This window comes from Stegostoma tigrinum, chromosome 38 (genome assembly GCF_030684315.1).
Source record: "Stegostoma tigrinum isolate sSteTig4 chromosome 38, sSteTig4.hap1, whole genome shotgun sequence".
Lineage (NCBI taxonomy): Eukaryota > Metazoa > Chordata > Chondrichthyes > Orectolobiformes > Stegostomatidae > Stegostoma > Stegostoma tigrinum.
The window spans coordinates 21,829,937-21,853,770 of NC_081391.1; the positions used below are offsets into that span (position 1 = coordinate 21,829,937).

The window sequence follows — 23,834 nt, forward strand, 5'->3', positions numbered from 1 at the left end:
CAAGCTCTCTCGGACGCTATTGTGATGAACAAGTTGTTTTTAATATGTCTGCTTGAGGAAGAGTGTAGATAAATCCAGTTGAGAACTGTGGGCTAAAGGTACTGTATAACATTATCCATATGGTTATTATAGAATCATATACTGCAGAACAAGTCCTTTCAACCCATTGCACTTTTACTAGCTTTTTAAAAAGACCTGACCAATTAGTCCCATCTCTCCCTGCAGTTTACCCATATTCTGGCAGATTTCTCCATTTCAGGTATTCGTTGAATTCCCTTTTGAAAGATATTGGGACAGATACACTGATGGCCAGACAGTCGTTACGCCAGGACAGATTAGAATTACGCATGGGGACCTGGCAGAATCCCATCATAGCATACTCTGAAGGAAATGCCTCGGAAATTGAATTTTCCTGTGAATTCCTCTATGCCTGGAAGCATCCAAAAGTCTAATAAAAATCAGAGATTATGAATGCTTTCGATGAAATTAAATTAAATAGTTACTCAGGACAATGTTAGACTGTGTTAAACACAGTCTGTCCCAGAGCAAATATAAAACTGATCCTATAGGTATCCCATCCAATCTCCCAGCGCCCCCAACTGCATCACCGCAAGATCCTGGCTAACACTTCTGCCTGTGACACCATGAACCCCTCAGCTGATCTTTGCACCCAAACCACCCTCCACCCACCAGACCTGACACCCACATATCACTGAACCAATTTTTCTCCAGCTCGTTCTGACATCCACTTGCCTCACCACCTGCAACCTGGCACTCTCCTTAGCTGGCACCCTACCCTGTACCTGTCTGGCATCCTACCAATAGACAATAGGTGCTGGAATAGGCCATTCGGCCCTTCGAGCCAGCACCACCATTCATTATGATCATGGCAGATCATCCACAGTCAGTATCCTGTTCCTGCCTTATCCCCATAACCCTTGATTCCACTATCTTTAAGAGCTCTATCTGTCTCTTTCTTGAAAGTATCCAGAGAGTTGGTCTCCATTTCCTTCTGGGGCAGAGCATTCTATATATCTACCACTGTCTGGGTGAAGAAGTTTTTCCTCAACTCTGTTCTAAATGGTCTACCCCTTATTCTTTAAACTGTGTCTTGGTACTCTACCACTCTCCAGCTAGTACTCTGTCTACTTGGCATCTTACCCCCCCCCCCCCATCCATCTCGCACCCTAACCCATCAGACCATAACATCAGACTTGCCCTTCGTTAGATAAAAACTTAAAGAACTGTGGATGCTGTAAATCAAGAATAAAAACAAAGTTGCTAAAAGCTCAGCAGGTCTGGCAGCATCTGTGAAGGGGAAAAAAACAGCGTCAACGTTTAGGGTCTGGTGACCCTTCCTCAGAATTTTCGAAATTTTGTTTCTTTTCCTTCACAGATGCTGCCAGACCGGCTGAGCTTTTCCAGCAGCTTTGTTTTTGTTACCCTTTGTTAGAAAATGTCAAATCTGGCTTTCGGGATCTTTTACATTTCAGAGCACAGCAGCTGACTATGAAAAGGGGACATAGTTTGCTTCCACTACAAAAGAACAATCGGGATGGAAATGTTGTCTGCATTCCTGAGGGAGATGCAAGTGGTCTCTCACTCTCACGTAAGACAAAAGGACTGGAGCAGCATCTGCGTGAGATTGCCAATACCTAAAAATTCTAGCCCATAAAATCTGCTTTCGTCACCCTTTTCAGGGACAGTATTCCAGATTGCAGCAACCTGCTGCTTAAAAAGATGCTGTTGTCTCCCGTGGTCCTTTTAACTTAAATCCTTGTCAATTTGATTACTGACTGTGTTATCACTGGAAACAGTTTCTCTTTATCTATTCTATCAAAGCCTTTGAATAATTTAAATGTTCTCTTAATCATTCAGTTCAAAGAACAGCTACATATTCCTCCACTTTCAAGTTCCTCAGCTCTGATACCATTCTGAAATTTCCATTCACCGTCTCCCAAACTGAACATTTACAATAGTTGCTGTTATGTTTTTGCAGGCTATGTTCAGGGAATGAGTGACCTCCTCTCTCCCATACTGTACGTTACACAGAACGAAGTTGATTCCTTCTGGTGTTTCACAGGCTTCATGGAGCGAGTGGTGAGTGCTGTCAGTGCCATGGATATTCTGCTTCACCGAGAACAGAAGGAATCGCTTGCATTGATCAAGCTCATTTCACATGCTCAGGACCTTCCCACTTGCTTTACTACCAATGGGAGGCAATGACCTAGTGGTGTCACCTCTGGACTATTAATCCAGAAACCCAGGAAATCTGGGGACCCAGATTCGAATCCCACCACAGCAGATGGTGGAATTTGAATTCATTAAAAAAAATTAAGAGTCTAATGATGTCTGTGAATCAACTGCTGATTATCAGAAAAAAATATCTGGTTCACTAATGTCCTTGAGGGAAGGAAACTGCTGTCCTTACCTGGTCTGGCCTACATGTGACTTCAGACCCACAGCAATGTGGTTGACTCTTAACTGCCGTCTGGGTATTTGCGAATGCGCAAATACTGCCTCGCTAGCAATGCCCTCATCCTGTGAATGAATTTGAAAAGTAGCTATGAAGAGAAGCTAAATAAACTCTGGTTCCCTTATTTAGGGTAGAGAAAGCCTGACTGAGGTGTATGAGATTGAGGGGTGTGGACAGGTAGATAGAAGGCAGCTGTTCCCCTTCATTTAAGGATCAGTAACAAAGTGAAGGCAGAGTGTTTAGAGGGAATTTGAGGAAAACCTTTTTCACCTGGAGTGTCAGAGATAATGGGAACTGCAGATACTGGAGGATCCGAGATAACAAGGTGTGGAGCTGGATGAACACAGCAGGCCAAGCAGCATCTTAGGAGCACAAAAGCTGACGTTTCAGGCCTAGACCCTTTTCTGATGAAGGGTCTAGGCCCAAAACATTAGCTTTTGTGCTCCTGAGATGCTGCTTGGCCTGCTGTGTTCACCTGGAGTGTGGGAGGTGTCTGGAATACTCTGCCTGAGAAAGTAGAGGCAGGAAACCTCACTACCCTTTTAAAAAGTACTTGGATAAGTGCTTGAAGTGTCATAACATTCAAGCCAATTGCTGGAAAGTGGGACTAGTATAGATTTGGAGTAGTTTTGTCCATACAGACTCGATGGGCTGAAGGGCTTCTTCTGTACTGTATGGTTCTATGAATTAAGCACTTTTGGTGAGCAGTCACATGTTGTAAAGCGGGAACAGGATAACCCCATGCAGGTCACTTCACCTGACGAAGGGGCAATGTTCCAAAAGCTCATGATTTCAGATAAATCCTGTTGGACTACAACCAGGTTCATGTCACTTTTGACCTTGTCCATCCTAGTCCAACATCAGCACCTCCACATCTTAATTTTAATACAATAGAGCTTGACCATGTCCCTCTGAGCTTACAAAGGGAAATCTCGTACTTACCTCCTAGCAGTTTGGGCCCTCTTGCTCACTTTTAAGTTCCTTACGGATGATTTAAAGAGAAGTAACAGAGGTGAAAATCCGACAGTTGTTTGAGTCATCTGAATCTTTAAATTAGATTACAGCCTCTAATTCATTTCTGGATGATTAGTAATAGGTAATATTTTTAGGACAGTTCAATTCCACTATTCTTACATACAGAATTAACAACTGTGCCTCTGTCTCTGATTGATATCAGACATCATAGTGCTCAACTGTGCAAGACTCCATGCAGTTATCCAGCACTATGTGATTCTCTATATATCAGTTGAGTACAGAATGCTGGTCTAAGCTTATTTTTAGCAAAATATTGTGGCTGCTGAAAATCTGAAATAAAACAAAGCCCTGGAGCTACCCTGTGGGTCCAGCGGTGTCTCTGCAGACAGAGAATTAATGTTTCCAGCCGATGACTTTATCTCCAGTTCTTATGGAAGGTGCTCGATCTGAAACATTTACTCTCCTGTCCACAGATGCTGCGGACCACCTTGTGTGTTTCCATCATTTCGCATTTTAGATGAATCTCTGACAAAGGAAGATACTAATTCTGTGCAAATGGTTTGGACTGTGGTTGTGGCTGTATGTTTCTGGCACTGTTTAATTTTCTCCCGTCACACAACAGTGTTAGCAGTCTGTCTCTTATCTCTGTTCATAGCACCGTAACTTTGAGGAGAGCCAAGAGAGCATGAAGGAGCAGCTGGAAAAGTTGGCCCTATTACTGAGACTTCTGGATTCTGCACTTTGTGACTTTCTAGGTCAGTGAGTTAAACCCAGCGTCCTGCTCTCTGCCCCACACCTCCAGGTTGTAGTGTCTCCTGTGATGACAGTCCCATTCTGTGTCATCACAAAGAGTAACATTGCTGTTAGAAAAGCTTGCACATTTACTTAGCAACTAATTGTTTTCTCTGTATACAGTGCAGTTATTTGGAGGAGGGTCCTCAAGTACAGTATATTTCATTGAGTTTGCAAAATAAAAGCAGGCCATTCAGCCCAGCTGATCAATGCGGCCTTAGTGCTCCACATGAGACCCCTCCAGCCATTCTTCACCGAGACCTCTGAACATGATTTACTCCTTTTAACCTTCATGCGATTTATCCAGCTGCCCATTATTTGAATCAATAATATGCCTGTGATTTTGAGTTCTGCATGGTATGGAATCCCTACAGTGTGGAAGCAGGCCATTCAGCCCATCAAGTCCACTCTGACCCTCAAATGGCAAGATAATCTCCCTTTGGTGATGTTGGTTAAGCGGTAAGTATTAGCCCAAGACACCTGGGGTCAGGGGACAGGAACATCCATGCTCACCTTCCGGCTGTCGTCGTGGAAATACTATAGAATCCCTACAGTGCAGAAGCAGGCTCTTTGGACCATTGTATGCACACTGACCCTCTGAAGGCTGTTCCCCCTGCCACAACCCTTTCCTTGTAACCCTGCATTCCCCATGGTTAATCCACCTAACGTACATGTCCCTGAACACTACGGGCAATTTAGCATGGCCATTTCACCTAACCACCACATCTTTGGACTGTGGGAGGAAACCAGAGCACCCAGAGGAAACCCATGCAGACAGAAAGAATTTGCAGACTCCACACAGTCGCCTGAGGGTGGAATTGAACTCTGGTCCCTGGCACTGTGAGGCAGCAGTGCTAACCACTGAACCACCATGCCACCCTCTCCCTAACCCCTGTCTCTTGGTAAGTAACTTTCTCCTGAATTCCTGGTTGGATTTTGTTATTTTTATTATTGGTTCAGTACGATCCATTCGTTAACGATCAGGTTTAAGCTCATGCTGCACAAGAATTGAGATCTTAGTATCACATGGCCCTTTGATCTCACTCTACCATCTAATAGGATTGTGGTTGACCTTTGATATCAATACACTTCCCTGTCCTATCGCTAAATCCATAGAATGTCGTTTGGATCTAAAAACCTGTTGATATATCACTTGAATATATTTAATGTCTGAAATTCCTCAACTTTTTTAGGGTATAGAACCAAGACACTCTGAGTGAAGAGATTTCTTCTGATCTCTGTTCTGAACCTGTGCTCTGAAACTTTAGGCTTATGTTTTACACGCCAGCCTCCCAGCATCTATACAGTCAAGTCCCTTCTTTTGTATGTTTCAATGAGATTGCATCCTCTAAACTCTAGGGAATGTAGACCCAGTCTATTCGATCTCTTATCGAAGGGCAAGTCTTTTATCCCAGGAATTAATCCATTGAGACTTCATTGCAATCCTCCTAGGGCAGGTATGTTATTATGTATGTATCTTATTTCTACACTCCTGGGCTAGCTGAAGAATATTCGTCAAGATTTACACTCCTCCAAAACAACCATATGATTGCTCCTTAAAGTGTGGGATGACTGAATCTGTGATCTATTTGGATTTCCAGAAGCCTTTTGACCAAACTGCTGAGTAAGACGAGCCCATGGCATTGGGGGCAAGGTACTGGCATGTGTGGAAGACTGGCTGACTAGCAGAAGGCAGAGAGTACAGAAAATGGGGTATTTTTCAGACTGGCAGCCAGTGACTAATGGAATTAGAATCATGGAATTCTAAATTCAAAGAAGAAAAAGACCATTCAAACCAACAGGTCCACACCAGTCCTCCAAAGAGCATCCCACACAAACCCAGCCCCTACTCTATCCTCATGACCGCATATTTTCCATGGCTAATCCAGATAAGCTGCCCATCCCTAGACTAGAGACGATTTCTCGTAGCCAATACACCTAACCTGCACATTTTCTGACTGTGAAAAGAGCACCCGGCAGAAACCCATACAAGCACAGGGAAAATGGTCAAACTCCACATATACAGTCACTCGAGGCTGGAATTGAACCTGGGTCCCTGGCAGCAGTGCCAACCACATTCCCCAAGAGTCCGTGGGGGATCGCCGCTATTCACATTCTATATTAAATGATCAGAGTGAAGGAACTGAGGGCATTGTTGCTAAGTTTGCGAATGACTCAAGGATGGGTAGTAGGATAGGTAGTGTTGGGGAAGTGGGGAGGCTGCAGAAGGACTTGGACAAGCAAGAGAATGGGCAAAGCGGTGGTGATGGAATACAGTGTGGTAAGGTGTGAGCTTGTTAATTTTAGTAGGAAGATTAGAGTTGTAGACTGTTGTCTAAATGGGAAAACGTTTCAGAAATTTGAAGCACAGAGACTTGGGAATCTTCCTTCTGGATTCTCTGAAGGTTAACGTGCAGGTTCAGTTGGCAGTTAGGAAGGCAAATGCAATTTTAGCATTCATTCCAATAGGGCTAGAATTCAAGAGCAGAAATATACTGTTGAGTCTGTATAAGGCTCAGGTCAGACTGCATTTGGAATATTGTGAGCAATTTTGGGCCCTGTATCTAGGGAAAGATGTGCTGGCATTGGATGGAATCCAGGAGTTTACAAGATTGATCCCGGGGGATAAAGGGCTTATCATATGAGGAGCAGTCGAGGATTCTGGTTCTGTACTTGATGGAGTTTAGAAGGATGAGGGAGAATATGATTAAACCCACAAGGCCTGGTTAGAAGGACATGGAGAGGATGTTTCCACTAGTAGGAGAGACTCGGACCTGAAGGCACAGCCTCAGAGTGAAGGGACGATCCTTTAGAACAGAGGTGGGGAGGAACTTCTCCAGCCAAAGGGTGGTTAATCTGTGGAACGCATGACCACAGAAGGCTGTTGAGGCCAAGTCATTGAGTGTATATAAGACAAAGATAGAAAGGTTCTTGATTCTTGTTTTAGAAGCCTGAGTAAAGTTCTGTAGCACACCTTGTAGACAGTACACACTGCTGATATCGAAAGTCATGTTAGTAGGAGTGAATATTTGTGGATGTGGTGGCCCAATCAAGCAGGTTGTTTTGTCCTGGACGGTATCAAGTTTCTCGAGTGTTGTTGGAGCTGCAGTCATCCAGGCAAGTGGGGAGTTTTCCATCAACCTCCTGACTTGTACCTTGGTGATGGTGGGCAGGATTTCAGGAGGTGAATTAATTGGTGCACGATTCCTAGCCTGAAATTTACCCTTATCCACAGCAATTATATGGTTGGTGCAGTTCAGTTTCTGTTCAATGGTAACCCCCAGGATTTTTGTAGTTCAGCATTCAGTTGATGACATTGTCATTGAATGTCAAGGGTAATGGTCAGATTCTGTCTTGCTAGAGATTGTCATTGCCTTACATTTATGTAGCGTGAATGTTACTTATCAGTTGTTAGCCTAACTCGGGATATTGTGCAGGTTTTGCTGCATTTGGACATGGCCTGCTTCAGCATGTGAGGAGATGAACATGGTGCTGAGCATTATGTAATCATCAGTGAACATTCCCACCCTGACCTTTATGATGGAGGGAAGGTCATTGAAGCAGCTGAAGATGTTTTTGCCTATGACACTAGCCTCAATCTATTTTTACTCTGTATATCTTACTTTCATGAGCAAACACTTGCGTGGATATATCTCTCTTAGACAGACACACACATTTATCCATACTAGCTCTCACAACATGGACAGTCGGAGGAACGTGCATTTGCAGACACTCGCACAGGGTGTATTTGAATACAGAAATGCCAATGGCTTCAGTTCACTTCCTGAATTTAGTTTAAGTAGAGTACATAATTCTTCTTTCTGGCAGCTATTAATTGAAACCAGTTTGGACAGTTTCCATCCAATTTAATGAGGGCAGAAATGCCGTAGCATTAACAATTGGCACTGTTCCTGTGGCCTGTCTCCCGCAGATCATTACTGTTTCACTTTGCATCAACTCCTAGGCCTCTAGCAGTTCCAGCGGCTGCTCCTGTGCATGAAGGTATGTACTGAGACAGACTCAGGCTCCATGGTTAAGTGGACTGTTGACACTTATTCATGGATAATATATGATGATTTGATTTGAAATACAGTAGAACTGCCAGAACCCCTGGAACTATAACCAACAGAATAGTGGCAGAAACTCAAAAGGCTTTTTAAAATCCATTGGCCTCTGCAGTAAGAATAACCATCCTTCCAGTCTGCCATCATAAGCGTCTTCCTGGTATCTCCAGTGGTTATTGCAGTTGAAGTGGTTTCTGAGATGATTATGGTGCATTTACCCTGTATTTGCAGTGGTCATGCTTTGGTTCAGAGGACTGTGTTGTTCATGATGCCCTCGTGGAGGGTTTATTCCTGGTGCACATTTTATAGTTCATGGGCTATCTTTCACACTATTTTGTGGTGCAGTGGAGTTTGTTTGAAACCGTGACGGGTGAGGACTGTTTTTGCCTTTTATTGCACAGCAACATTCCTGATGAGTATTTTTCTTTCCTCTCCTCCTTTTCCTCTCCTTTTTCCCCTCTTTCTCCTTTTTCCTCTCTCCCTCTCCTTTTTCCTCTTATGCTCTCTTTCTAGATTCCAGAGAGTCAGGAAACTTGTGCTTCTGCTTCCGCTGGCTTCTCATCTGGTTTAAGCGAGAGTTCTCATTCCCGGATATACTACGGCTCTGGGAGGTGAGTGCTCTCTGCCTGCATTTATTACATTTTTAAAATGTGAATAGTTATGTGGAAAAGCATCACGTTCTGCTGTAATCAGCCATAATTTTTTTGACCAACTGAGTAGGCTCAAGGGGCTGAAAGTCCTCCTCTTGCTGCTATTTTCTTTTGTGTCATGATATTAGTTCAAGGCTGTCTTTAAATGAGGGAGATATTCTAAAATTTTAATGAGATTGCACATATATAATGATCATTATCAAATTTCGGAGCTCTTCTGCTGTTTCCCACTGGATATGGATGAACCCCCCCCCCGGCGGAGGGCTGCGTGGTGCAACAGGGCTTCACATAAATTCTTATCATTAGTGACTCTTAACGAGGGAAAATGGGCATCATAATGTTGGAATGGATCTTAAAGGTGTGAAACAGTCAAGAGGTGAGGAGTTTATGGTAAGGGCATAAGCTATACCAGTGTCACAGGCCAAGGTGTGGTTGATCAGTACATCAGTGTTCCAGGGAGGGATGGATTGTGCCAAAACACCCCAGAGAAGGGGTGAGAGCTGTGCTGTTCACTCCTTGAACCTGTTTCTATGTTGAATTGAGTTTGTAGCATCTATTGAGTTCTGTTCTTGCCACCAGGTGCTGTGGACGGGCCTGCCATGCCCAAACTTCCACCTACTGGTCTGTTGTGCCATCCTGGACTCTGAGCGTGATGCTCTGATGAACTCCAACTACGGCTTCAATGAGATACTCAAGGTAAAAATGAATCGGTCAGAAAGTTGTGAAATTGCATTTCCAGCTTTGCATTTGATCTCTCACTGTTGACCCAGTGAGCAGAGCACTCTGTCATCACCCCTTCAGGCTTCACTTATTGAAGTCACCTTCCTGTATATCCAAAGTTGCTACCAACGCAAACTCAGCAATGACCGATCTGAAACTGACCCACAATGGAAGTTTTGAAGACCATATTCAGTGCTAGTATAAATGGGTAAACGTTGCAGTAGCTTCACTTCCACGCTGTGGGAGGGGTCTGTGTGTAGGCTGACAAGATGTAGCAATTAGTGTGCTATGGAGATCACTGCTGGGACAACTGCCTGCGATTTAAGTAACCGACTTAGGTGAAGGGACACAGAAATTGTTGCCAGATTTGTTGACTTCACAAAGATAGGTGGGAAAGTAAGTTGTGAAGAGGACATAAGGATACCACAGATTCAGTGAGTGGGCAAATCGCAGTTTGATGGAGGAAAATGTGAAATTGTCTGTTTTGGCAGGAAAAAAGAAAAGAGCGCATGTTATTTAAACGGTGACTGTTTGTAGAGTTCTGGATACAGAGGCATCTGTATGTCCTCTCGTATACAAATCTCAAAAGGTTAATCTGCAAGAACACCAAGTTTACAAACTTGTACTTATCCTGAGTGCAGTTGAAAACAGAAGTATGGAGTTTGCTGTTCAGTTATACATGGCACTGTTGAGGCAACATCTAAAGTACTTGCACAGTATTGGCCATCTTATTTAAGAGAAAATGCAAATACATCGGGTGGAATTCAGAAAAGTTTTAACAGAATAATAGTGGGAATGGCAGGTTGTCTTATGAGGAAAAGTTGGTTTCTTGAGAGGCTAGAAGCGGTGAGGATAGTTCCTCTTATTGATGAATATAGACTTGAGGGTTCCTGAGATCACCCCTGTAATATAGAGATGAGGTGAAAGTTTGTCTGAAAGTTACGAGCCATTGGAATTTTTCCTATTAAGGTGTGGAAGCAGACATGAAATATTTTTAAGGCGTGGATAAATATATTTTTGTTAAGCAAGGGAGTGAAACATAATTGGACTAAGCAGGAATGGAGGCTTGAGGTTACACTCAGATCAGCTGTGATCTTGCTTAATGGCAGAGCAGGCTCAAAGGATTGAGTGGATTGCTCCAGCTCCTAATTTCTACCTTCAGTTGCTAACTACACACACATTCTTCCTACCTTGCATCAAGTAATACTGTTGGTTGACTTTTTTACCAGTGTGCTCAAGTTTGTCCATTGTTAGTTGGAGCATTGAAAGATGCTGTCACCTCACTGCCAGGTCTCTGCTATTGCCTTTGTGTTCTGGACAGTAAACATGCTTTCTTCTTTCGCCTCCCATCCTCCCTCCCTATTAGCCAGCTTAAGCACTCCAGTTCTGAGACCTGAGCTCCTGTCTTGTTCTCCTTGCAGCACATCAACGAGCTGACCATGAGGTTGAACGTGGAGGATGTGCTGTGCAAAGCCGAAGCCATCTACCTCCAGCTAGCAGCCTGTCCGGTGCGTGTGCATGCAAACTCCCCCTCCCACCCCCGCCCTTGCAGTGGCCCTGTAGCTGTGGTGCTGAGTGACAGCATCCCTTAGTGGGGCATCTCCCTGCAGATCAATACAGTAAATCCAAGCAGCAGAGGGAAACTCAATGTTTCCCTATCTCCAGTCAGGATGGAAAGGTTCCTTACTGTGCTGAACAAAATCTAGGGAGGGCAGGTGATTTTATTGCTCCAATTCCTTGGGCTTAAACTATTGAGGTATTCTTAATTTTTAAATTTTCAGGATGCTGGAATCATTGTAATAGAGAGGTATGAACAGACCCTTTGATCCAGATATCCCAAATTAACCTAGTCCTGTTTGCTAGGATTTAGCCCATATCCCTCTAAACCCTTCCTATTCCTATACCCATTCAGGTACCTTTTTAAATGTTGTAATTGTACCAGCCTCAACCACTTCCTCTAGTAGTTTGCTCCATACACACACCACCCTCTGCGTGAAAAAGTTGACCCTTAGTCCCCTTTAAATCTTTCTCCTCTCACTTTAAACCTATGCCACCTGATTTTGGACTCCCCTACCCTGGGGAAAAGACTAGCTATTCACCCTATCAGTTCCACCTGTGATTTTGTAAATTTCTATAATGTCTCAAGGCAGACTCGTTACCCAAACCTAATTGCCCTTGAGCTGAGAGGATTACTGAGCTATTTTCAGGCAGTAAATAAGAGTTAACTACACTACTGTGGATCTGGAAACCCACCTGGATAAGGACAGTAGATTTCCCACTCCAAAGAACATTAGGGAACCAGATGGATTTTTACAACAATGGTCACGGTCACTAGTGCTGAGATTTGCTTTTATTTCCAGATTCTTTTCAAGAATAAATTGAAATTTTGATAATTGAATTTAAATTCCACCAGATGCTGTGGTGGGATTTGAACCTATGACCCTCAGCACATCCAGCCTAGATTTCTGAATTGCTATTCCAGTGACATTCCAACAATGCCACCAGACAGAAAATAGCTGAGCTAAGCAATGGAAACTGAGGCAGAAACTTTTTTTTAAAAAAGTTACATTAATAAGAGAGGTTTTGGGGGGGAGGGGGGAAGGGATTTCTAAATGTTGACATTGAAAATTAAAATATACTGGAAATTAACAGCAAGCCCATTCATCTCAAAGTCACAGTATCTTTAAGGTGAGGGGGAGAGATACAAAAAGGGTGAAGAGGGGCAATTTTTTCAGAGGGTGGTGAGTGAGTGGAATGGGATGCCAGAAGTGATGGTGGAAGCTAGTACAATTTCGTCATTTAAGAAACATTTAGACAGGTACACGGAAAGGATTAGTATGGAGGGAAATGGACCAAATGCAGGTAAATGGGACCAGCTTAAATTGTGAAAACTGGGCGTGGGAAAGTTGAGCCGAAGGGCCTCTTTCCATGCTGTAGACTTCAGTGACTCTGTCTTGGGACTGCATGCTAATTGCTGAGAAGAGATAGGTTTGGGGAGATGATTGAAGTGGTGCATAGGCTGCAGATGTGGAAGGGTACAATGGGGCACAGAGGGATAACATACCACTAGGTGCGAGACGCTCAGTCACCTCCCCGGTGAAAACATACCGCAGATGTGGAGAGCTGATCATTGTGTTTCCTCTGTTTGAACAGCAGCTACAACGGAGCGTGCAACAGATCCTGGGCTTAGTGGAGGACGCTACCCCCACCGCCAGCACTAGCTCTGGCACCAACAGCTCACCCCAAGCCCTATCCCCCAGCCAGACACACGAGTTGGAGCTTACAGACAGCGCCTCCCACAGCCTGCCCGACAGCAGCATCGAGATTTTACACACTGAGGACGGTGCCATTGAGTCTGGTCAAAGCCCATAAGAGCTGGGGTCAAGTGGCAGGGCTGTTCTTGGGAAGCCGGGGGGGGGTCCCAAAATCTCAAAGGACATTTAAACACTTTGAACAAAACCTTGAGCAAGATGTTAAATGTGGCAGCAGCTTTAGAAATGAGACAAAATTCATCCATTTGATCCTGTAAAAATGGGCAATATCCTTTCTTCTTTGACTGAGCTTTGATCTGGATGGTCCTAATTGAGCATAACATTTGCTTCAATTCCCAATTCCTGTTCAAATTCTGAAAGAAACTGAAAAATCAGTGGGAACTGGCTGCTGCTTTCAGTTTAGAATGAGAATTATGATATTGTGGAATTCTGATTTAATATTTTGTTTAAAAAACATTATTTTTTCAAAGAAATTAAATGTGAAGTCCTTTCAAATTAAGAGGGAGTTTGGTTTATTGGCAAGAGAGGCAGTAAATGAGATGCGGGGACCAACTCCTGCCATCTGCCCCTCTGGCTTTGTTCGTCATCTAAACAAAATCAAATCCTTCTCTTTTCATCAAAGGTGTGATCACCAGTGTTAAGGGAAGGATTCAGTTGCGGCTCGATGGTAGGCCAAGCAGAAATGTTCAGTATAGCCCATTGAATATGTGACAGTGCAATACTGTGTTTCACTCAACTGGGCTCCCAAAGCTTGGACTTCAGCCGTAATGTTATTTTTTCTTTTTGCCTGAATCTCCGAAGCTTGTCAGTCAGTGCCTCCCCTAACTGTCCTTCCTATGTGCCCAAACTTTCCTTCAGTTTGGTGTTTGTCTTTATTCAGCACACAGCCTATATCTGGGTCACCATTGATCAAACTAAGGGCGTCCAAGCCTGGGTGGGTGATTCAATTGTCCGTCTGGATGCAGCAAACCATCTGTCAGTGATTTTCGGCTGGTCAGGGATCACCTTGAGCTGGGGAACTGAGAGCAATGTGCCACATCAAATGGCATTTTCTGAGCAGCAGACTGCTGAAATTAATTTTTATTTCTCTGCCGTGAGACCCATAGTGTGGTTGGATCACCCTGAAATGTCAGTACAAATCCCTGTAATCTTGTTTCCTATAAAACCTGTGCTTGATTTGGTGGATTTGAACCCAATGGCCCTGCCAAATATGGAACGAAGGGACCAAGACTGTCACTGCAAAGGAAATAGTGATTTTTTTTTCCTGTTTGTTCTGTTTTAAGAAAATACTTGCCACCTCTTGCACAATTTAAATTTTATTTATTTCCCAGAAAGGCATAACCCTGTGAGAGGTGGTTTGAAGATCTGTAAGACAGCACAAGCCAGCTGGCTTGCACTGTGCGGCATTGACTTTATTCTGTGTAACCACAACTGTGTTCTTCAGAGCTGTTGGCGATCTAGGGGAATAGAAACTCAGTCGTTCAGCTGGTCAGTAATAATGAGGGAAGCACACCTGTCCATTTTACGATGGCGGGGGGGGGGGGGCGCAGGGGGAGGGGAGTAGATGTTGGTGGAGATGGGGGGGGGCGGGGGGAGGGGAGTAGATGTTGGTGGAGGAGGTGGGTGGGATTCGGGATCAACAGCTAGAGGAGAGAGGACAAGAATACACTTAGTTTTCTGCCAGATAGGATGAAAGTGTGTGTGAAGAGAGCACTGCTGGAGGAGAGCTGGTTAATACCAGACTTTGCCACTCATTCAGTGGTGTAGTCTGTGCAACTCATGAAGCTATAACCTTATCTTGTATCACCGCTGCCCAATCCTGTTCTCTCCCGGTTCAGGGACCGGCAAGTGTGTTTCAAGCTCCCACATTCCACTTTGAGATATAAAGGACTGGCGCCCACCCACACACAGAAGTGGTCACAGCCGTTGTCAATATGGCTCAATTGCCAAGATTTTTCCACTTTATTCTGACGAGTGAGTTTTCAAAAACTCCAGCGTATTTCCCAAAGCTGACTTTCCAGGGTGGTACTGATAGAGCACCACTCTGCCAGAGGGGCTGCCTTTCTTTCTGACTGTGGGATTAAGCTGAGGCACATTTGGTCCATTCTGATACGTTGCACGTGTTATCCAATGACATTCATTTAAAAACAAGTGAATGTTCCTAATGTCGTAACCAACATTTGTGCCTAATGCTAATGGCATGCAATGCAGATTAACTAGTTGTCCATCTGATGAATCTTGCTGATATACAAAATTAATTTGTGTTAGACTCCACTTGAAAGTAATTAAGTGCTTTGGAGTATTTTCAGTAAAATATTTTCAGTTAAGCCGCTAGGTTTTCATTTGAATCCTTAAAAGATGCCCCAAATTGCTTTTCCAAGGGGAAGCACAAAATTATTATTTCCGAGGTTCATTTTGTGCCTGTACTTTAAATGTGTAACTGACTTTAATCTACCTAAAAAATTGGTCAGAGGGTTTTCTTTAGTAGTCACTAGTTTGTGTGTTTAAAAAAATTTATAATTCAATGTAATCAGAAAATCTTTTTGAATGTGTGTTATAAATTGACTTTCTGTTGTGCTATTCAGTTAGAATGGTGAAATGTTACTGATGTAGCTTGCAAATTACACTTGATCTAAGTAGGATGTACAGTGTAATGTCTCCCTTCCCCATTCTTCTGCACATTTATCTTTGACCCAGCTTGCTTTAAACAAAACATATATTCCAGACCATTCAATTGTCTTGCTGGTGTATCTGCCTCCAGCACGGAGAGTTCCTGCAATGTTTGTAAAATGGTTGAGTAAATTACCTCCATCTCACAGTTCTTCAACGGGACCCAATGTATAGAACAGGATAGAAGGGAGGTTTACTCTGTATCTAGCCCATGCTGTACCTGCCTTGGGAGTAACCAACACTGAATAGGGTACCTGAAGGAGAAGGTTTTATTCTCTGCTTCAGCAATGTTGCTGTGACTGACAAAACAAACATTTAAACAGATACTGACAGTAATCAGCAATGTTGTATTTTTATTGCAACAGCAAACAATAGCATGGGCCTGACTCAAGCCCTATAAAATTAGTTTTATGAGGAAGCTGAAATTTTACAATTGGTGAGGTAATCCTCTGTGCTGACTTCAATACCACGTCCACAGACATCATCCAAGAATGACCCATCCATTATTATCTAGCAGGGAAGTGTTCAGATCCTGGCAGCTGCTGAGGGCTTAGGGCAATGCTGTGGAGGCCTCAGACAAGCTGAACTCTGTAACCTGCTGCACACACAGCTGTTTAACCCAGGCTCAGGTTAGCAAAGGGTTAATTTGCTTTTTGAGGTCTTATGTCACTGAATTCAAGCAGAGTGATGTTGAGTGGAAAGTTCAGCGGTTGTGCAGTGAACAAAACCAGATTTTCAAGATGCTTTGTGGCAAGTAAAGCTAATTATAAAGTATAAATATATCTTTGCCCGCTCCACCATACCATTAATAGTCACTCCCCTGGTATGATTGACAGTAAGCCACATGCTGTGTCTTTTAAGTCCTGAACTATTGTTCCCTGTAGCCTCTGGTTCTTAACACAATTCCTGCTCCATTGAGAAGGTACATTTGAAGCAGCTTTCACCTTTTAAGCAGACAAGGTCCTTGTTTAGCCATTGGGCATCACAAGCTGTTAAAAGGTAGGAGCAGGAGGAGGCCATTCAACCCCTCTTATGTTTCAGCTTCCAATAAAACACCTGTTCCATGACCGCCAAAACTTGTGCCGAACCAAAATATGTTGACCCTTTTCCTCTGTGAAATATTCAATTGAACCTTGTTCCTCATCCTCCCCACCCAGTTGTTTTGAGGGTGGGGGAGGGGAGTTGGAGAAAGTTCACATTTCTACAAGTTTTTAAATGGAGAAGTGTTTCCTGGTTTGTTACAGAGAAGATCACAAGTTTGAAGGCCTTGCTCATAATGAGGCAGTTTGAATTGAATGCTGCAAAGCACAGACTCATTCTCCGCAGAAGATGGTATTCAGTTCACGTCTGTACAGCCTCTTTGAAAGAGTTTTCCAATGGCTCCCACTCTTCTAGTCTTTCCTGTCGAGTAGAAATGACAGGGAAGGAATTGAGAGCATTTGCAGACAGCTGGGCCCAGTGGACTGTGAGATATCAATAATTATTAATTCCAGGATATGGAGCAAATAAAACAAAGGACCTCCCAGCAGCTCTGAATGCTGTTATCCAAACACTCCCTGTTGATCAGAGGCATTTTGCTTTGCATTACGTTTGTGAATAAGCTGCACAACATTCACGAGCAGACAAATCTTCATTATGGAGCGGAGTCTGGCCCCCAATCCCAGGAACTCACTCACACAGTGTTTCCACATGTCGCTTGTTTTTGCTCAAAGTGCGATTCTTGCTCCCTGCGAGGACACAGCTCTGTTGGTTACATTTGGCAGGATTCACCAATCAGAAAGTTCCGGCCTTGTCCACATGACAGCAGAGTAATAAGAGGCAAGGATTGTCATTTAATCTAATGAAGTGTGTTGGGTGTAGTTTCAATGTGAGTGGCATTCCAATATAGTTTTATCTTTTATGAGAAACATTTTTTTTATGTCCAGCTCTGATGGAATGAGGTGATGATGCCTTTGTTTAGTCGCAGTGTGTGTTGCCAATGTCACTTTGGCTGCCGGCTGCCTGCACATTTCTGGATGGCAGCTGTGGCGCTAGAGCTCCATGATGGAGCCTCCCCCTCTCCCCACCCCCACACCCGCCTTGATGCTAGCCACACCCCTCACTGTACAGCTCACTCAGCGTCTAGAGCAATGAGTGAGAGACATTGGCTGATGCAGATAGGGCTCTTTTCTGAGTGTCCCTCTGAGTCAATGCATTTGTAATTCATTTCAGAGCACCTTTTGCATGAGTGCTGGAGTACTGCAAATTTAACAAAGCCTATGCACCAACATATTAATTATGTTATTGGGTACATCAAGGCACTGCTTGCAAGTTTGACTGAAAAGCAGTATTTCCACACCAGTACGGTCACTGCCCCCCAACTAGTGGTGATGTAGGCAATAAACGCAGCACTGTTTCATTCACCTAAACCCCAGTGCACATTCTTCCCTCTGGAATTCATCCTTTTATACAGCAACAATATCCACTGAACTTTCTCCCCCATCCCCCTCTCTGATGAAGGGTCTAGGCCCGAAACATCAGCTTTTGTGCTCCTGAGATGCTGCTTGGCCTGCTGTGTTCATCCAGCTTCACATTTTGTTATCTTGGATTCTCCAGCATCTGCAGTTCCCGTTATCTCTATAACCTACATCAGCTCCTCCCAACATGTCTGATGCCTACTGTACTGGCAGGACATGTGCATCTGTATTAAAGGTCAGTCCCCCCAGGTAGAGCTGATTGTATTCCTGCAGGAATACAATGATTGATTAGTATCCTCCTATTCTCCACCCCTCCCTGATACAGTGGTACACAGCAGTGACAAGGGCCAGTGGGCTACTGCATAAAATGTGCAGTATCTGATCAGTAATGGATTCTGTGAAGCAAGGCCTGATGTGAACTGTATTGTATACTGCCTGGTGCTGTGCTGTAAGGTTCACTTCTGTCTGGAAACTTCTTGTGTGATTCTAAAATGTATGACTGTAATTTGCTGTATTAAAATACTGACCCAATCACTACCACAGGTAGATGCAATGCTTTTTTTTTCCCTCTGAATCTACTTTGTATCTTTCACTTTTTAAAAAATGATTTTATTTGCAGGGGGAAATTTCTCTCATTTGCATGCTTTCCGCTATCTCATTCCCTGAGGTGAGAGATTGCACACTTAATGAAATCTTCTACATTCATGTCTCCCTCACACACTCAAAAGCATTCTCACGTGCATGCTTTGACTCATGTATATACAGAAGGCACTCATTTGGATCATTGTGTTCATCCTAATTAACAAAGCTCTGCTGACACTTTTCCAGCTCTCGCCCCTTAGTCCTGGGAGCTAAGGCAACACCTGAGTACCGTTTAAATGTTACAAGTTTCCGACAGTACATTCCAGATTCCCACGACCCTTCGAGAAAAAGTTCTCATCTGTCCCCTTAGCCACCTTACCTCTTTAAATCTATGGACCCCAAGGCCCCTGTGATCTTTAATAAAAATTGAAAGAACTGCTGATACTGTAAGTGTGAAACAAAGCAGAAGTTGCTGGAAAAGCTCTACAGAAACCAGAGTTCTGAGAAAGGGTTACTGGACCCAAAACGTTAACTCTGATTTCTCTCTTCAGCAGATCTGGCAGCAGGTGTACTTTTCTGGCAACTTCTGTTTTCATTTCCTCTGATCTCTAATACTTTCTAGGGGCCTATTTTCTAAGCATTGTGAAATCCCTTGCATTGTTAACTCTCCTTTAGTTCATTATATTACACGTTTGTTATCTGAATTCTATTTGCCATTGTTCTATCCACCTGTCAATATTGTTCTGCAGTTTAGGGCTACTCTTCCTCACAAATTAGCACTGTACACTTTTTGTGACATCCACAAATGTCTTGACCATGCCTCCACATTTAAGTACAAATTATTAATCTCCACCACAAGCAGTAAGGACCCCAGTACCGAGACCTGTGGAACCCCCAGCAGAAACAGCAGTCACGGAAACATCCCTCTATCATCAGCCCCTGCTTCCAGCCTGTCAGCCCATTTTGTTTCCAACGTGCCAATTCTCCTTTTGATCCAATGGGATTTTAGTTTCTTAACCAGTCTATTGAGGGGTAACTTCTTGAGAGCTTTGCTAAAATCCATGAAATGCATTGCCCTCATTAACACTCAACAGTTACGTTCTCAAGACATTGACCAAATTTGTCAAACGCAACCTTCCCTTAACATATCCATGCTGACGAATATTGATTAATCCCTGAAGGTCCTGTTCCTGTTTAGGTGTAACCTGTCCAGTTTGTACAAGTCACACCTTCCCAAGAAAGAGTCCCAGTGCCTCAGAGAGATAAAGCTGTCTGTTTTGTACCATCTCTCCAGCCATGTGTTCATCTCCTGTATCCTTCTATTCCTATACTCAGAACAGGGGGCACTGGGAATAATCCAGAAATGACAAACTACCTTTGCAGTCCTACTTTTCAATTTTGTATTTAAATGTTGAAAGCCTGCTTACAGGACCTGATTTCCCTTTCTTTCTATAGCCTCGGTCCCAATTAGACCCCTGATGTTCATTCTGCACCTTCAGAATGCCCTGTGGCGCTTCTGTGACATCTTTTGACATCTGGGAGAGAAAATACCATCATGCAGTCACCTCCAAGACTGCATTAGTGCCAGGCTGCTCTCCTTGCCAATAAATCCCCTAGCACTATAGATAATAAAATGTGAGGCTGGATGAACACAGCAGGCCAAGCAGCATCTCAGGAGCACAAAAGCTGACGTTTCGGGCCTAGACCCTTCATCAGAGAGGGGGATGGGGAGAGGGAACTGGAATAAATAGGGAGAGAGGGGGAGGCGGACCGAAGATGGAGAGTAAAGCAGATAGGTGGAGAGAGTATAGGTGGGGAGGTAGGGAGGGGATAGGTCAGTCCAGGGAAGACGGACAGGTCAAGGAGGTGGGATGAGGTTAGTAGGTAGATGGGGGTGTGGCTTGGGGTGAGAGGAAGAACAGGTTAGGGAGGCAGAGACAGGTTGGACTGGTTTTGGGATGCAGTGGGTGGAGGGGATGAGCTGGGCTGGTTGTGTGGTGCAGTGGGGGGAGGGGACGAACTGGGCTGGTTTAGGGATGCAGTTGGGGAAGGAGAGATTTTGAAACTGATGAAGTCCACGTTGATACCATTAGGCTGCAGGGTTCCCAGCAACTCATATTCCGCCTGGGAGACGTTGGAAGAGGTAACTGAAAGCTTCTGGAATGAGGCTTGGGGAGAGAGAGATGGGTGTAGAAGGCTAGGGAGGGAATTCCAGTGTTTAGGAAAATGATATGGACCAGACCAGATGCCCTCAAAATATATTGAGAAGGTAGCCTAGATCCTAACTGTTTCTCATTTTAATGGTAAATATTAGGTGTTGTGTTCCAGATGCAATTTGACTAGTCAAACTGCTTGACATTAAACAGGGCGTCATGGTGGCTCCGTGGTTAGCACTGCTGTCTCTCAGCACCAGGGGCCCAGGTTCAATTCCCCATCGGGCAACTGTCAGTGTGGAGTTTGCACATTCTCCCTGTTCCTGTGTAAGTTTCCTCGTGCAGTCTAGGTGGATTAGTCATGTTAAATTGCCTGTAGTGTTCAGGTAGTGTAGATTAGGTGGGTTTGGGGAATGGGTCTGGATGGGATGCTCTGTGAGTCAGTGTAGACTTGTTGGGCCAAACGGCCTGTTCCACACTGGGGAGATTCTATGGAGAAAAAAACGTAATTTATTCAAACACTATAGTTAAAATCCAACATAAGAAAGAATAGCTTAACCCTGTTGGGAAAAATTAACAGAACAATAGAATCATTAGCTATTACTAAATAACTGTTCCTAAATAGTAACATCCTGTAAACATACCCTTAGCAAAAAGCAAATTCAAAAAATAGGTTGTCACATGCATTCCAGCAGTCTAGGAAGAGACCCTCACTTTTTGGCTGTAATCGAGAGAGGGGGCAAATAGCTTCCAATTCTTCAAGATCCCAACAACTGCTGCTGAAAACTAAAAATCCCTGGTTCTGTGGGTGGGGGCTTGACCACACCCATTCAAGCTGCTTCTATTGTTCCAGATTTTTTAAAACAATATCCAAACTTCACAAGTTGTTTATATTCTCATAGTCTCCAGATACCTGTTCCCCCCATTAATCTCTCTAAAAGAAACCAGGACAAAACACATCTTGTAGCTACCAATAGTGGGGCAATATAAAATTTATGATGGACGAGGGTGAGAAATGGAAGAGAGCAGAAATTTCAGAGTAGGGTGAGCACTTCCTCTGGATCGGTGTGAAGTATTAAGGACTTGAAGATTAATTTCCAGCAGCTCTAGAGTGCAATCAACCTTATTTTATTGTTTTCTTTGAGCATTTCTCTTGATGTAAAATGTGGCACACTGGAACTGTCCCTACCTCTGAGCCAGGACGCCTGGGTTCAAGTCCAGAGTTGTGTCATAATATTGTTGAACTGGCCAATTAAGAAATATCTATAAACCCAGTTGAAAACTGAGTCGGGGAGACTGTTGATCAAACAGCACCCATCCAGATAATGGATCTTAAGAATCATAAAATCCCTACAAAGGGGAAGCAGGCCATTCAGCCCATATCAACTCCCTGGAGAGCATCTCACCCAGACTCACCCCTCTTCCTGTAACACAGCATTTACCATGGGTTAATCCACCTAATCTACACATCCCAGACACAGTGGGCAGTTTAGCATAGCCAATCTGCACATCTTTGAGACTGTAGGAGGAAACTAGAGCACCCGAAAGAAACCCACACAGCCACAGGAAGAACATGCAAGCTCCACACAGGCAGTTGCCCAAGGGTGGGATTGAACCTGCATCCCTGGAGCTGTGCGGCAGCAGTGCTAACCACTGAGCTACCATGCCACCCACATTGCTTTCTGATTGGCTTATAAGTGAGCTCCCAGTACTCCGTCCCAAACATTCCTGTGAGATCATCACCACACATGGGAGCAGCGGTTCAATAGATACATCACATTTCCACTTTCTTGGGGACAATTAAGGACCAACAATAAAGGCCATTCTGCATCCTGAAAATGATTTTTTTAAAAAATGTAGTCAATGCATGCACAGCAAGGTCCCATAAAGGACACATACTTGGCTGATGAGTTTATGATGGAGATATTTGAGTAGCAAATCGAAACCAGAAGTAACTGGAGAAACTCAGCAGGTCTGGCAGCACACATGCAGACAGAGCAGTGTTATGTTTCAGGTCCGATGACCCTGCTTCAGAACCATTCTGTTTCTCTCGCCATAGGTGCTGCCAGACACGTTGGGTTTCTCCAGCACTTCTCCTGGTTCTGTTTCAGATTTCCAGCATCTACGGTGCTACATTTTTGATTGAGGAGCCAATGTTGATCACAGCGACAGCACAACCCCACTCCCTGCCGCATATCGCATGACGCTCAAATCCAGGCGGGCAGATGGCACCTCAGTTTAATTCTCAGACAAAGGGTAGCACCTCCCAACAATGCTGTACTGAAGTGTTGGATGTAGATTTTGAGCTTGGGTTTGTAGCAGAACCTATGCCCACTGATTCAGGTGAGAGGGTAAGCAGCAGATCCAGGCAGGCTGTGAATAAATCAGAACATTGCTGGGATATTGTTCTGACTGTTGTGGGTCAGTGTGTTAAAATTCCATGCTTTGATCCAAATAGCAAGGCTCTTGGGATTAGTCCAGGATCCACTCTATTAATCAAATCCCTTTTATGTGTCACTATAGATAGCAATTTTTTTTTAAAGAAAGCTGCAACATAGAATTCCTACAATATGGAAGCAGGCCATTTGGTTGATTTGAGTCCACGCCAAGCCTCTGGAGGTCATCCCACCCAATCCCTGCATTTCCCAGGGCTAACCCACACACTATGGGTAATTTGGCATGGCCATCCTATCCTAACCTGCACAGAAACCAGAAGGAAATCCACAGACAGGGAAAACACATGGTTAGTCACCTGGAATTGAACCTGCAACCCTGGCACTGTGAGTCAGCAGTGCTAACCACTGTGCTACCATGCAGGGCCTTGAGTTAAACCTGTTGTGCGTTGCATCCCACACATTGACCCTGTTTACTTGAACTAGGAACAGAATCGGGATAGTTGTCCAAATTGCCCACCACTTGCCCACCGTTCAATAAGACCGTGGGCTACCTAATTGTGGCCTCAACTCCACTTTCCTTCCTGCGTCTCCCCCCAAATAATCATTGACCCACTTGTTGGTCGAGAAT

General features: G+C 44.0%; 1 protein-coding gene across 2 annotated transcripts in view; it reads left to right on the forward strand.

The window, feature by feature from the left end:
* tbc1d17 (TBC1 domain family, member 17) overlaps positions 1-14,484 on the forward strand; it is a 41,492-nt gene extending 27,008 nt beyond the window's left edge. For both annotated transcript variants that reach the window (XM_048521527.2, XM_048521526.2), the window contains exons 12-17: positions 2,000-2,100; positions 4,107-4,206; positions 8,821-8,918; positions 9,537-9,653; positions 11,099-11,185; positions 12,831-14,484. In XM_048521527.2, coding sequence (XP_048377484.1) covers positions 2,000-2,100; positions 4,107-4,206; positions 8,821-8,918; positions 9,537-9,653; positions 11,099-11,185; positions 12,831-13,049 — 722 coding nt within the window. In that variant the 3' untranslated portion in view covers positions 13,050-14,484. The remainder of the gene's footprint in view (positions 1-1,999; positions 2,101-4,106; positions 4,207-8,820; positions 8,919-9,536; positions 9,654-11,098; positions 11,186-12,830) is intronic.
* Positions 14,485-23,834: the final 9,350 nt, after the last annotated feature.